The 13,607-nt window shown below is 37.4% G+C and overlaps 1 protein-coding gene across 15 annotated transcripts in view; it reads right to left on the bottom strand.

Annotated features, from left to right (window-relative positions):
- The window catches only part of LOC119527521 (peptidyl-prolyl cis-trans isomerase E-like), an 89,614-nt gene that overhangs the window by 43,734 nt on the left and 32,273 nt on the right, over positions 1 to 13,607 (bottom strand). For all 15 annotated transcript variants that reach the window (XR_005215422.1, XR_005215415.1, XR_005215421.1 and 12 more), the window contains 2 exons: positions 12,508 to 12,693; positions 12,261 to 12,297 (listed from right to left, as the gene is read on the bottom strand). Coding sequence is in view for 2 of the 15 variants with exons in the window: in XM_037827623.1 (XP_037683551.1) it covers positions 12,261 to 12,297; positions 12,508 to 12,693 (223 nt within the window). In the remaining 13 variants the exon portion in view is untranslated. The remainder of the gene's footprint in view (positions 1 to 12,260; positions 12,298 to 12,507; positions 12,694 to 13,607) is intronic.

The raw sequence follows: 13,607 nt of genomic DNA, 5'->3' as shown, positions 1-13,607 counted from the left end.
AAATTACATAATTTTACTAAAAGACATAAAAGGGGTCCTAACGAGCAGAAAGAACTCCGTGTTCATGGATAGAAAGGCTAAATGGCATTTAAGACATCAATCCTACCCAAACCGATCTAAAAATTTAATGCAATTCCAATCAAAATTCCAACAACCTACTTTGCAGACTTGGAAAAGTTAGTTATCAAATTTATTTAGAAGGGAAAGGGGCTTCAAATTGCTAAAAACATTCTAAAAAAAGAAAAATGAAGTGGGAGGACTTATACTTCCTGACTTTGAAGACTACTATAAACCCACAGTAGTCAAAACCGCATGGTATTGGCACAAAGACAGACATATTGATCAATGGAATTGAATGGACAATTCAGAAATAGACCCCCAGATCTATGGTCAACTGATCTTTGATCAGGCCCCCAAATCCACTGAACTGGGACAGAACAGTCCTCAACCAATGGAGCTCAGAGAACTGGATATCCATATCCGAAAGAATGAAGGAGGACCCCTACCTCACATCCTATACAAAAATTAACTCAAAGTAGATCAAAGGCCTCAATTTAAGAGACAGTCCCTACAAGATAACGTAAGGAAACATCTTCAAGACCTAGTATTAGGAGGTAGCTTCTTAGACCTTACATCCAAAGCACAAGCAATTAAAAGGAAAAAAAAATAGATAAATGGGAACTCCTCAAAATCAACAGCTTCTGTACCTAAAAGGAATTTGTCAAAAAGGTGAAGAGGCAGCCAACGCAATGGGAGAAAATATTTGGAAACCATGTATCTGGTAAGAGACTGATATCTTGCATATATAAAGAAGTCCTACAACTCAACAACTATAGTACAAACAGTCCAATTATAAAATGGGCAAAAGATATAAAAAGACATTTCTCTGAAGAGGAAATACAAATGGCTAAAAAACACATGAAAAAATGTTCATCTTCACTAGCTATTAGAGAAGTGCATCTCAAGACCACAATGAAATATCATCTCACACCAATAAGAATGGCTGCCATTCAACAAACAGGAAACTACAAATGCTGGAGAGGATGTGGAGGAATTGGAACTCTTTTTCATTGCTAGTGGGACTGTATAAAAGTACAGCCACTGTGAAAGACAGTTTGGCAGTTCCTCAGAAAACTAGATATTCAGTTACCCTATGATCCAGCAATTTTGTAAATACCCAGAAGATCTGAAAGCAGTGATACAGATATTTGCATACTGATGTTCACAGCAGCATTCTTCACAATTGCCAAGGGATGGAAACAATCCAAATGTCCTTCAACAGATGCATGGATAAACAAAATGTGGTATATACATACTATGGAATACTATGCAGCAGTAACAAGGAACGAGGTTGTGAAACATGACAATATGGATGTACCCTGAAAACATAATGCTGAGTGAAAAAAGCCAGACACAAAAAGAGAGATATTTTGTTACCACTAATGTGAATTCCATGAAAAATGTAAAATGTGTCTTATAATGTAGAATATAGGAGACCTAGAGATAGAAGCTAATGAAAGGGGAATGATAATCTAATATGTACAGATATGATAGTGAGGGTGAACATAATGGTATGGGAATGGTCAGGTGTGACTATGGTTCATTAATGGGTTTATAAGTATCAGTGATGCATTGAAGGCGAACAGGTTTGTTAATGGTTGTTTAAAGGCATGTAACCCACAGAGCAGTACCACAAACCTAAACTAGTGTTAGCATGATATGCTTATAAGGTATGACACTGGTGCAGAGGGTTAAAAACAGAGTGGTATATAGAACTACCACCCATTACCATTACCCCCACAAGGGACATGACTCCCAGGGGAATGAATCTCCCTGGCGACATGGGACAATAGGAATATCTTACCAACACTACACTAATACTAGGGATGAATAATTAGCAGCTGATGAGAGCTCTGGGATGTTTTATTTTATGATAATTGTTTCAAGTTGAGAGTGATGATGACTGTACATCTAAGTGAAGATAATGTAAGAAACTGTTTATCTTAGGATAGAATATATATTAAGTGAAGTTGGGAACCCACTATTTAATAAATCAGGCCCTCAACTTGAGGCTTGCTCTTGTGAAACTTAGGGCTGTAAATGGAAGGCTGAGCCTGCCTCTAATTATGCCTAAGAGGCACCTCTTATGTTGCTCAGAAGTGGCCTTTCTGTCTCTAAGCCCAACTCAGCAAATAAATTCATTAAGCTACCCCCCATGAGGGACATGACTCCCAGGGAAATGAATTTCCCTGGCGACGTGGGACATGACTCCCAGGAATGAGCCTAGCCCTGGCAGCAAGGGATTGAAAATGCCACTTGACCAAAAGGCGGGGGGGGGGGGGGGGGGGGACAAGCTGAGGTTACAGTGGCTGAGAGAGTCAAGAGGCTATCCTAGAGGTTTCTCTTATGTAAGCTCCAGCTAGACATCCCAAATAGACACAGTATGCCATGCCCTTACCAACAGTAGTTCCCAAATACCTAGGTCCCTACCTGAGATTCACGCACTAAGTTTTATCTCTCAGAAACTTAATTCCACCAGTGTGTTCCTATATTAGACAAGTCCTAAAACCCACAGGCATCAGCCTCACAAAGAGCAACAATCAGCTGCAGCCTTCTTCCCCATACTGCCAATACCCCCTTTCAATATGAACAAGTTAGGGTGATCACTTCCTAGACACCCCTGAAGATGGAGAGAGAGAAAGTGAGAGGAGGAGGTAGCAACAAACAAGGTAAGATTTAACAAAGGTCTATGAATACTGAAACTTTATATAATTTTTTTTTAAATGCTGGGGTGTTGGAATAGCTGGAAGGAGGTAAATGACATGGTGGAACTGTAACCTATTACATTCTTTGAAATTTGCTCTAAAGCTACTCACTGAATTGGGCTTTGAAAGTCTTCTCCTTTCTGTATATACCCTATATTTCACGATAAGGAAAGAACTGAAACTATGGAACTGTAACCCATAATTTTTAAAATTACCTATATAACTGCTTGTTGAGGTGTACAGCAAGAGTTAATACCTTTCTGTATGTATGTTATATTTTACAAAAATGGAAATAGCTGAAGTTGTGGAACTGTGACCCATGACATTCTTTGAAATTTGCTCTCTGTTTGTTAAATCATACTTTGAAAGTTATCACTGTTGTTTATATATTAAAGTTCATGATAAAAAATGCATTAAAAAAACAGACAATTGCAAGTGTTGGAGATGATGTGGAGAAATAGGAATGCTCATTCATTGCTGGTGGGAATGTAAAATGGTGCAGCTGCTGTGGAAGACAGTTTGGCAGTTCCTCGGGAAATTAAGTATAGAATCACCATATGGCCTGGCAATCATACTTCTCAGTATATACCCAAAGAACTGAAATCATGGATTTGAACATATGTTTTCACACCTATGTTCATAGTGACATTACCCACAATTGCCAAGAGACAGAAGCAAACCAGGTGTTACTGCACTACATAAATAGTGAATCCTAAATTAAACCATGGACTATAGTTAACAGTACAATTATAAAAATGTGCTTTCATCAATTGTAACCAATGTTCCACACCAATGTAAGATGTTAATAATAGAGTGATGTATGCGAATCTTGTATTTTATGCATGATTGTTCTGTAAACCAATAACTTCTCTAATAAAGAAAAAAATCATAGGACTGTACAACATAGTGAACCCTAATGTAAACGATGGACTATAGTTAATAGTACAATTATAAAAATATTCTTTCATGGATTGAGCAAATATACTACACCAATGCATGTTATTAATAATAGGGTGGTGTATAGGAACTCTGTATTTTCTGTATTTTATGCATGATTTTTCTGTAAACCTACAACTTCTCTAATAAAAAAAACTGCATGAGAAACAGCTAAAAAAATGGACTGAGGTGATGAATGTACAACTATATGATGGTACTGTGAACAACTGATTGTACACTGTGGATGACTGTATGATATATGAACATATCTGTTCTAGTTTGTTAATGCTGCCAGAATGTAAAACACCAGAAATGGATTGGCTTTTATAAAGGGGGTTTATTTGGTTACAAAATTACAGTCTTAAGGCCATAAAGTGTCCAAGGTAAGTCATCAACAATTGGGTACCTTCACTGGAGGATGGCCAATGGTGTCCAGAAAACCTCTGTTAGCTGGGAAGGCACGTGGCTGGCATCTGCTCCAGAGTTCTGATTTCAAAATGGCTTTCTCCCAGGACATTCCTCTCCAGGATGCAGTTCCTCAAAAATGTCACTCTTAGTTGCTCTTCGGGTGTTTGTCCTCTCTTAGCTTCTCTAGAGCAAGAGTCTGCTTTCAACAGCTGTCTTCAAACTGTCTTTCATCTGCAGCTACTCTCTCAGCTTCTGTGCATTCCTCAAAGTGTCCCTCTTGGCTGTAGCAAGCCTGCTCCTTCTGGCTGAGCTTATATGGTGCTCCAGGAAACTAATCAAGGCCCATGCTGAATGGGCAGGGCGACACCTAAATGGAAATTATCCAATCAGAGTTATCACCCACAGTTGGGTGGGGTGCGTTTCCATGGAAACAACCATAATCCAAACGTTCCAACTTAATCCCCACTAATATGTCTGTCCCCACAAGATTGCATCAAAGAACATGGCTTTTTCTGGGGGACATAATATATACAAACCAGTAAAATATCTCAATAAAACTGTATTTTTTTAAAAAAGAAGATACTAGATGAGTAAGCATTAAGAAGAATTTGAAAGAATACATAAAAAAAACAGACCCTGTGGACATGAAAGACACTATGGATGAAATTAGAAATATACCAGAGACACTCAACAGCAGATGTGAAGAGGCAGAGGAAAGGATCAGCTAGCTAGAAGTCAGAGCTGCTGAATTAAAACAGACAAAAAAGTGAATGAAGAAAAAAACGGAAAATTTTGAACAGTGTTTCAGGGAAGTGATTGACAACACAAAGCATACAAACATATGCCTCATGGGTGTCCTAGAAGAAAAGGGAAAAGGGCCAGGAAATATATTTGAGGTAATGGCCGAAAATTTCCCAACACTTACGAAAAACATAAATATGCAAATCCAAGAAGCCCAACATAAATCTGAACAGACGACTCCAAGACACATACTAACCAGACTGTCAAATGCCAAAAAGGAGAAAATTCTGAAAGCAGCAAGAGAAAAGCAATTCACCATATACAAGGGAAGCCAAATAAGACTAAGTGCTGATTTCTCATCGGAAACCATGGGGGCAAGAAGGCAGTGGTACGATATATTTAAGATAGTGAAAGAGAAAAATTGCAAACCAAGAATTCTTTACCCAGCAAAGGTGTCCTTCAAAAATGACAAAGAGATTAAAATAGTCACAGATAAACAGAAGCTGACAGAATTCATTAATAAGAGACCTGCCATACAAGAAATACTAAAGGGAATTCTGCAGACTGAAAAGAAAAGACAGGATATAGAGGCTTGGAGGAGAGTATAGAAATAAAGATTATCAACAAGAGTAACAAAAAGTATAAAAAGAGAGAGAAAAAATAGATCTGATAAATAAAAGCCAAAAGATAAAATGCTTGAATCAAGTACTGCTTTTACAGTAATAATATTGAATGTTAAGGGATTAAACTCCCCAATCAAAAGACACAGATAGGCAGAATGGAAAAAAAAAAAAAAAACTACGATCCATTTATATGCTGTTTACAAGAGACCCATTTTAGACCCAACATGAAAGTGAAAGGATGGAAAAAGATATTCTATACAATCAGTAACCTATACAAAGCTGGGATAGTGTGCCAGTCTGAATGTATTATGTCCCCCAAACTCCATTATCTTTGATGTAATCTTGTGTGGACAGATGTTATCAGTGTTGATTAGATTGAGTGTTTCTGTGGAGATGTGCCCCACCCAACTGTAGGTGATAACTCTGATTAGATATTTCCATGGAGGCATGGCCCTACCCATTCAGGGTGGGCCTGATCAGTGGAGCTATATAAATGAGCCGACAGGCAGAGGGAACTCAGTGCAGCTGAGAGTGAACTTTTGAAGAGGAGCTACAGCCAAGAGGGACACTTTGAAGAAAGCACAGGAGCTGCAGATGAGAGACAGTTTGAAGACGACCGTTGAAAGCAGACTCTCACTCCAGAGAAGCTAAGAGAGGACAAATACCCCAAGTGCAACTAAGAGTGACATTTTTGAGGAACTGCAGCCTAGAGAGGAACGTTCTGGGAGAAAGCCATTTTGAAACCAGAACTTTGGAGCAGACACCAGCCACGTGCCATCCGAGCTAACAGAGGTTTTCCGGACACCATTGGCCATCCTCCAGTGAAGGTACCCAACTGCTGATGTGTTACCTTGCACACTTTATGGCCTTGAGACAGTAACTGTGTAACCAAATAAACCCCCTTTTATAAAAGCCAATCCATCTCTGGTGTTTTGCATTCTGGCAGCATTAGCAAACTAGAACAGATAGCTATACCAATATCACACAAAATAGATTTGAAATGTAAAAATGTTGTAAGAGACAAAGAAGGACACTATATATTAATAAAAGGGTAAGTTCACCAAGAAGAAATAACAATCATAAATATCTATTCACCCAATCAAGGTGCCCAAAGTACATGAGGCAAACACTGGCAAAACTAAAGGGAGTAACCGATGTCTACTATAATAGTGGGAGACTTCAACCCATCACTCTCTTCAAAAGATAGAACATCTAAACAGAGGATCAGTAAGGAAATGGAGAACCTAAATAACAGGATAAGAGAACTAGACCTAACAGACATACATAGAACACTTCACCCCAAAACAGCAGGGTATACATTCTTCTCAAGTGTCATGGAACATTCTCAAGGATAAGACCACATGCTGAGGCACAAAACAGGTCTTAATAAATTTTAAAAGACTGAAATTATACAAAGCACTTTCTCTGATCACAAATGGGACAAAGCTGGAAATCAGTAACAGCTGGAGAACTGGAAAATGCACAAATATATGGAGGTTAAACAATATGTTTTTTTTTTTTATTTTTTTAATTTTTATTTTGAAATAAATTCACACTTACAGGAACAAATGCAAAAATAATACAAACCCCATACACAGAACTCCAGCATACCCCAACCCCCCCTGCACTGATACCCTGATCTATGAACTTTAATATTTTGTCACTTTACCATTTCTTTCCCTCCCTCCCTCCCTCCCTGTCTATTATCCATCATCTATTGCTCTGTCTTCTGAACATATGAGAGCAAGTTGCACACATCCTTGAGCAAATAATATAATTCACATATACATTTCCTATGAACAAGAATATTCATTTATGTAAGCACATTAAGTGTAGTTAAGAAGTTCAAGAAATTTAACATTGATATAAAGCTTACATTCTATATTTTATTTTTTTCCTTATGTCCCAATTGTGTCCCTTTGAGCCTTTTCTCCTCTATTCTAAGTCTCATCCAGGATCATCTATGGCATTTAATTGTCATTATCTATTTAGACTGTCTTTTTTTTCAATTGTGGAAGCATATATACAGCATAAATCTTCCCATTCCAACCCCTCCCAAGCATTCCATTTAGTGGGATTAGTCACATTCACAATGTTGCAACGCCATCACTTTCCCACCATCCATTACTAAAAATTTCCCCTCACCCCAAACAGAAACCCTACACTCATTTCTTATTAACTCCCCATTGCTCCTTCCCCCACTTCTCGTAACCCATATTCTACTTTACTTCTCTATGATCATATTCTCTGATACTTTCTTTGTTTTTACCATGGGGCTTAAATTTAACATCTTAAGTCTATAACAATCTTGTTTTCTTTGATACCAACTTAAATGCAATAGGACACATAAACTATGTTCCTATACTCCTCCATTCCCCCACCTTTATGTAGTTCTTGTCAAAAATTACATATTTTACACTGAGTCCAAAACCACTGATTTATCATTACACTTTATGAATTTTAGATCCTGTAGGAAGTAAATAGTGGAGTTACAAATCAAAAATACAGTAGTATTGGTATTTATATTTACCATGTGATCTTTACTGGAAATCTTTATTTCTTCATGTGATTTCAGTCAATTGTTTAGTGTCCCTTCCTTTCAGCCTGCACAATTCCCTTTAGCATTTCTTATAGGACTGATCTACTGGTGATGAAGTCCCTCAGCTTTTGATCATCTGGGAATGTTTTCTTCACCCCCTCATTTTTAACCTCCAGGTGTTTGTGAATTTTCTAAGTCTCTGATGCTTACTGACTTCTATTTGTATTCCACTGTGGTCAGAGAATGTGCTTTGAATAATTTCAATTTTTTTTAAGTTTATTGAGGCTTGTTTTATGTCCCAGCCTATGGTCCATTCTGGAGAAAATTCCATGATCACTAGAGAAGAATGTGTATCCTGGGGAATTGGGATGTAATGTTCTATATATGTCTGTTAAATTTCTCTATATCTCTCTCCTTTGTTTCTCTGTCAGTAGGGCTCCCTTTAGTATCTGAAGTAGGGCAGGTCTTTGATTAGCAAATTCTCTCAGCATTTGTTTGTCTGTGAAAAATTTAAGCTCTCCCTCAAATTTGAAGGAGAGTTTTGCTGGATAAAGTATTCTTGGTTGGAAATTTTTCTCTCAGAATTTTGAATATGTCATGCCACTGCCTTCTTGCCTCCCTGGTGGCCGCTGAGTCATCACTACTTAGTCTTATGTTGTTTCCTTTGTATGTGGTGAATTGCTTTTCTCTTGCTGCTTTCAGAACTTGCTCCTTCTTTTCAGCATTTGACAGTCTGATAAGATTATGTCTTGGAGTGGGTTTATTTGGATTTATTCTATTTGGAGTTCACTGGGCATTTATGCTTTGTGTATTTATATTGTGTAGAAGGTTTGGGAAGTTTTCCCCAACAATTTCTTTGAATACTCTTTCTAGACCTTTACCTTTCTCTTCCCCTTCTGGGACACCAATGAGTCTTATATTTGGACGTTTTATTTTATCATATCCCTGAGATCCATTTAAATTTTTTCGATTTTTTTCCTCATTCTTTCTTTTGTTCTTTCATTTTCCATTCTGTGGTTCTCAAGGACATTGAGTCATTGTTCGGCTTCCTCTAGTCTTGTACTATGAGTGTCCAGAATCTTTTTAATTTGGTCAACAGTTTCTTTTATTTCCATAAGATCATCTGTTTTTTTATTTACTCTTGCAATTTCTTCTTTATGCTCTTCTAGGGTCTTTTTCATGTCCTTTATATCCTGTGCCATGCTCTTCTTCATGTCCTTTATATCCTATGCCATGGTCTCATTGTTTGTCTTTAGTTCTTTGATTAATTGCTCCAAGTACTGTCTCCTCTGATCTTTTGATTTAGGTGTTTGGGTTTAGGTTATCCATATTGTATGGTTTTTTCATATGCTTTAAAATTTTCTGTTGTTTCTGGGCTCTTGGAATTTGCTTTACTTGATAGGGTTCTTTTAGGATATGAAGAATTATTCAAACTGCAATCTCTTAATTTCTCAGATCTACAGCCTGGTGGCATACACTTTCTCTAACTAACCAGCAGATGGCATCTGTGAGTCACCTATTCCCCTCAAGTCGGTTCTCCCCTACTTTGTCTTTGTGGTGTGTGGGGGTCCAATTGGTGCACCAAGTTTGTGTGTGTTGTTGGTGCTGCAAGTCCTGAATGTGGGGCATGTGTCTGAGCGAACAATGCATTTTTAAATAGTCAGTGGGTCAAAGAAGAAATTGCAAGAGAAATCAGTAAATATCTCAAGACAAATGAAAACAAATACACAAGATATCAAAACTTATGGGATGCAGCAAAGGCAGTGCTGAGAGGCAAATTTATAGCCCTAAACACCTACCTTAAAAAGGAAGAAAGAGCTCAAATCAAAGACCAAACTGAGCATCTGCAGAAACTAGAGAAAGAACAGCAAACTAATCTGAAAGCAAGGAGAAGGAAAGAAATAGCAAAGATTAGATTCTATTACAAGGAGTTAATAATAGAGTGATGTTCTAGTTTACTAATGCTGCCAGAATGTAAAACACCAGAGATGGATTGGCTTTTATAAAAGGGGGGTTATTTGGTTACACAGTTAAGGCCATAAAGTGTCCAAGGTAACACATCAGCAATCTGGTATCTTCACTGGAGGATGGCCAATGGTGTCCAGAAAACCTCTGTTAGCTGGGAAGTCATGTGGCTGGCGTCTGCTCCGAAGTTCTGGTAACAAAATGGCTTTCTCCCAGGATGTTCCTCTCTAGGCTGCAGTTCCTCAAAAATGTCACTCTTAGTTGCTCTTGGGGTGTTTGTCCTCTCTTAGCTTCTCTGGAGCAAGAGTCTGCTTTCAACAGCTGTCTTCAAATTGTCTTTCATCTGCAGCTCCTCTCTCAGCTTCTGTGCATTCTTCAAAGTGTCCCTCTTGGCTGTAGCAAGCTCACTCCTTCTGTCTGAACTTACATAGTGCTCCAGTAATCAAGGCCCACGCTGAATGGGTAGGGCCACGCCTCCATGGAAATTATCTCATCAGAGTTATCACCTACAGTTGAGTGGGTCACATCTCCATGGAAAGACTCAAAGGATTCCAATCTAATCAGCACTAAAACATCTGCCACAAAAGACTGCATCAAAGAATATGGCTTTTTCTGGGGGACATAATTCATTCAAACCGGCACAAGTGGTATATGGGAAAAGTCACATGTATTGCAAAATATGGACTATAATTAACAGCAACGTCTTAATATTCTTTCATCATGGTGTGGTAACAAATGTACCACACCAGTGCTAGGGGTCAATAATGGGGGGATAAGTGGTTTGGGATGTTTTGGGGTATGTTTTGTTTTTTTTTCTGAGTAATGAAAATGTTCTAAAATTGATTGTGGTGATGGACAGCCATGTGATGACACTGTGAGCCACTGATTGTACACTTTGGATGGATTATATGGTGTGTGAATATCTCTTAATAAAATTGCATTTAAAAAAAAACAATGCCTTTAACCATCAAGAAAAAAAAAAAAAGATGGCTAGATTAAGACATTCCCAGATAAACAAAAGCTGAGGAAGTTAGCCACCATTAGACAGGCCTTACAAGAAATGTTAAAGAGAGTTCTGCAGGTTGAAAGGAAAAGACAAAAGACAACAGATCAAAGCCCCATGAAGAATAAAGATCTCCAGTAAGGATAACAACAGAGATGAATATAAATGCCAGTATTTTTGGTTTGTAAATCCACTTTTTATTTCCTACAGGATCTAAAAGGCAAATGCATAAACATAATGAGAAATCAGTAGTTTTGGACTCATATGTATAAACATGTAATGTCTGATAAGAACTACATAAAGGTGGAGGGCAGAAGGGTACAGGACCATAGTTTGTGTATACTATTGAAATTAAGTTGTTTTAAAGCAAAAGGGATTGTTACAGATTTAGGATGTTCATTTAAACACCATGGGAACTACAAAGAAAATATCACAGAATTTGCAAGCTCACAGAGACAGAAATTAAGAGTGCAAGTTGCCAGAAGTGAGGGGTAGGGAGAGGGGGTAGTTAATGCAAAACGGATATATGATTTCTGTTTGGGGAGACAGGAAGACTTTAGTAATGGAAGGTGGTGAGAGTACTGCAACACAGTAAATGCAATTAATTCCACTGAATGGTGTGCTTGGGAGTGGCTGAGCTGGGAAAGTTTATGCTGTATATACGTTACCATGATAAAAAAAAAAAAAAAAAAAGAAAAGAAAGAAAGCAACTAAAGAGACAACAACAGTTATAGGCAATACATAATCCTGGAAGGGCTCTAACAGGGGAGGAAAGAAGACTCAAAAGGACATTATTGGGACATATGAAAAAGTTGGAATATTGACTGCAAGCTTTATAACAATGTTAAATTTTTGAACTTGGTAACTGCTCTTAAGGTGGACACATAAGTGAATATCCTTGTTAGGAAACATACATGGCAGTATTAAGTATTCAAGGAGCATGATGTATACAACTTATACTCAAGTATTCAGAAAAAAGATTGATTATTAAATAGATAGATGTACAGATAGCTAGAATGATAAAGCAAATGTGGAAAAATGTTAAAATTGGTAGATCTGTGTATCTTGGGGGATGGGTATGCTACAGTTCTCTGTATGGGATTTGCAATATTTTTGTAACCATCCTGTTAGGTTTGAAAGTATTTCAAAATAAAAAGTTTAAAATTAAAAAAAAAAAGGCTTATAAAGATTTATGAGTGGTTCCCTGCTGTACTATTCTTGCAACTTTTCTGTAAATTTGAAATTACATAAAATAAAAAGGTACAAAAGCAATAACATACCACTGTGGTAGCAGAACCAGGATTCTATGGTCTTTTCCTATTATAATAAAAGAAGACAAACATGAGCTTGAAGTAACTAAAAACAAAACAAAACAAAACAAAAAAACCTTGATAAGTTCAAAGCTTACTCCACTCCAGCAAGGCTGACCATTTTTCAGGACTGCCAGAACCCTGCAGCCAGAACATCCTCCACAGCCTTTCAGCCCTAACCTAGCTGCACTTGCACCAGACAATCATCGGGTCCTACCTGGTCCTGTGTGTTTGAGGATAAAGTTTTCATCATCAAACTTCTTCCCATAGATGGACTTGCCCCCGGTATCATTATGGTTTGTGAAATCACCGCCCTGGCACATGAACTGGGGGATGATGCGATGGAAGCTGCTCCCCTTGAAGCCAAAGCCCTTTTCATGGGTGCACAGACAATGGAAATTCTCTGGGGTTGAAAAAGAAAAAGGTGATGGAGTTAAAAATATCCCAGCTCTCAGAATCTAAAAAGGCACATATTACCTTTATTGAAAGTAAATGTTTAAGTCTGGTACTGGCATGCAAATAGCTTGAATAGACCAGGGAAGTAGAACAGGGAAGTCCAGAAATAGTCCTAAGTGCAAACGGAAATTCAGTATTTGGTAAAGGTTGACATCTAAATCACTGAGGTAAAGACAGACAAAATGGCACTGAAACAACTGGATATACATTTGAAAATAGATGAAATTGGATGACATGGCAAATATAAACTCCAAATGGATCAGAGATCTAAATTTAAAGAAAAACAATTATAAATACTAAAAGACATCACGGGTTGGATTCTTCTATAATCTGGGTGCAAAGAAAACTTTCTAACAATGACTCAAAATCCAGGTGCAATTTAAAAAAAAGAGATTCAACTACATAAAAAAATGTGTAAACAGCAAAAAATAACATAATAGAAAACTGGAAGAAATAGTCATTTGCAGCACATATTATAGATAAAGGACTCATATGCTTAATACCTAAACATTTTAGAAAAAAAAAGCCTAATAGATAAAAGGGCCAAAGACATATAACAATTCCCTTAAAATGCTATAAAATATTGCTAAAAATATTAAAAGATATTCTTCTTCACTCATAATAAAATACAAATTAAAACTACTTTGAGATTCCATTTCTTACCTATCAGACTGGTAAAAATTAAAAAACTTACATCACAATCTATTATTGAAGTTAGGGAAACAACCTCCCACACCTTACTGGTAAGACTGCAAAATTATACAACCTCTGTGGAGGAGAATTTGACAATATCTAACAAAATTCTATATGCATTTATTTACCCTTTAAATCAATAAACCCACTTCTTGAAATTTACCCTGA

The sequence above is a fragment of the Choloepus didactylus genome, chromosome 2, assembly GCF_015220235.1.
Source record: "Choloepus didactylus isolate mChoDid1 chromosome 2, mChoDid1.pri, whole genome shotgun sequence".
NCBI classification, from domain to species: Eukaryota; Metazoa; Chordata; class Mammalia; order Pilosa; family Megalonychidae; genus Choloepus; species Choloepus didactylus.
This window is presented reverse-complemented; position numbering and strand designations above follow the sequence as displayed.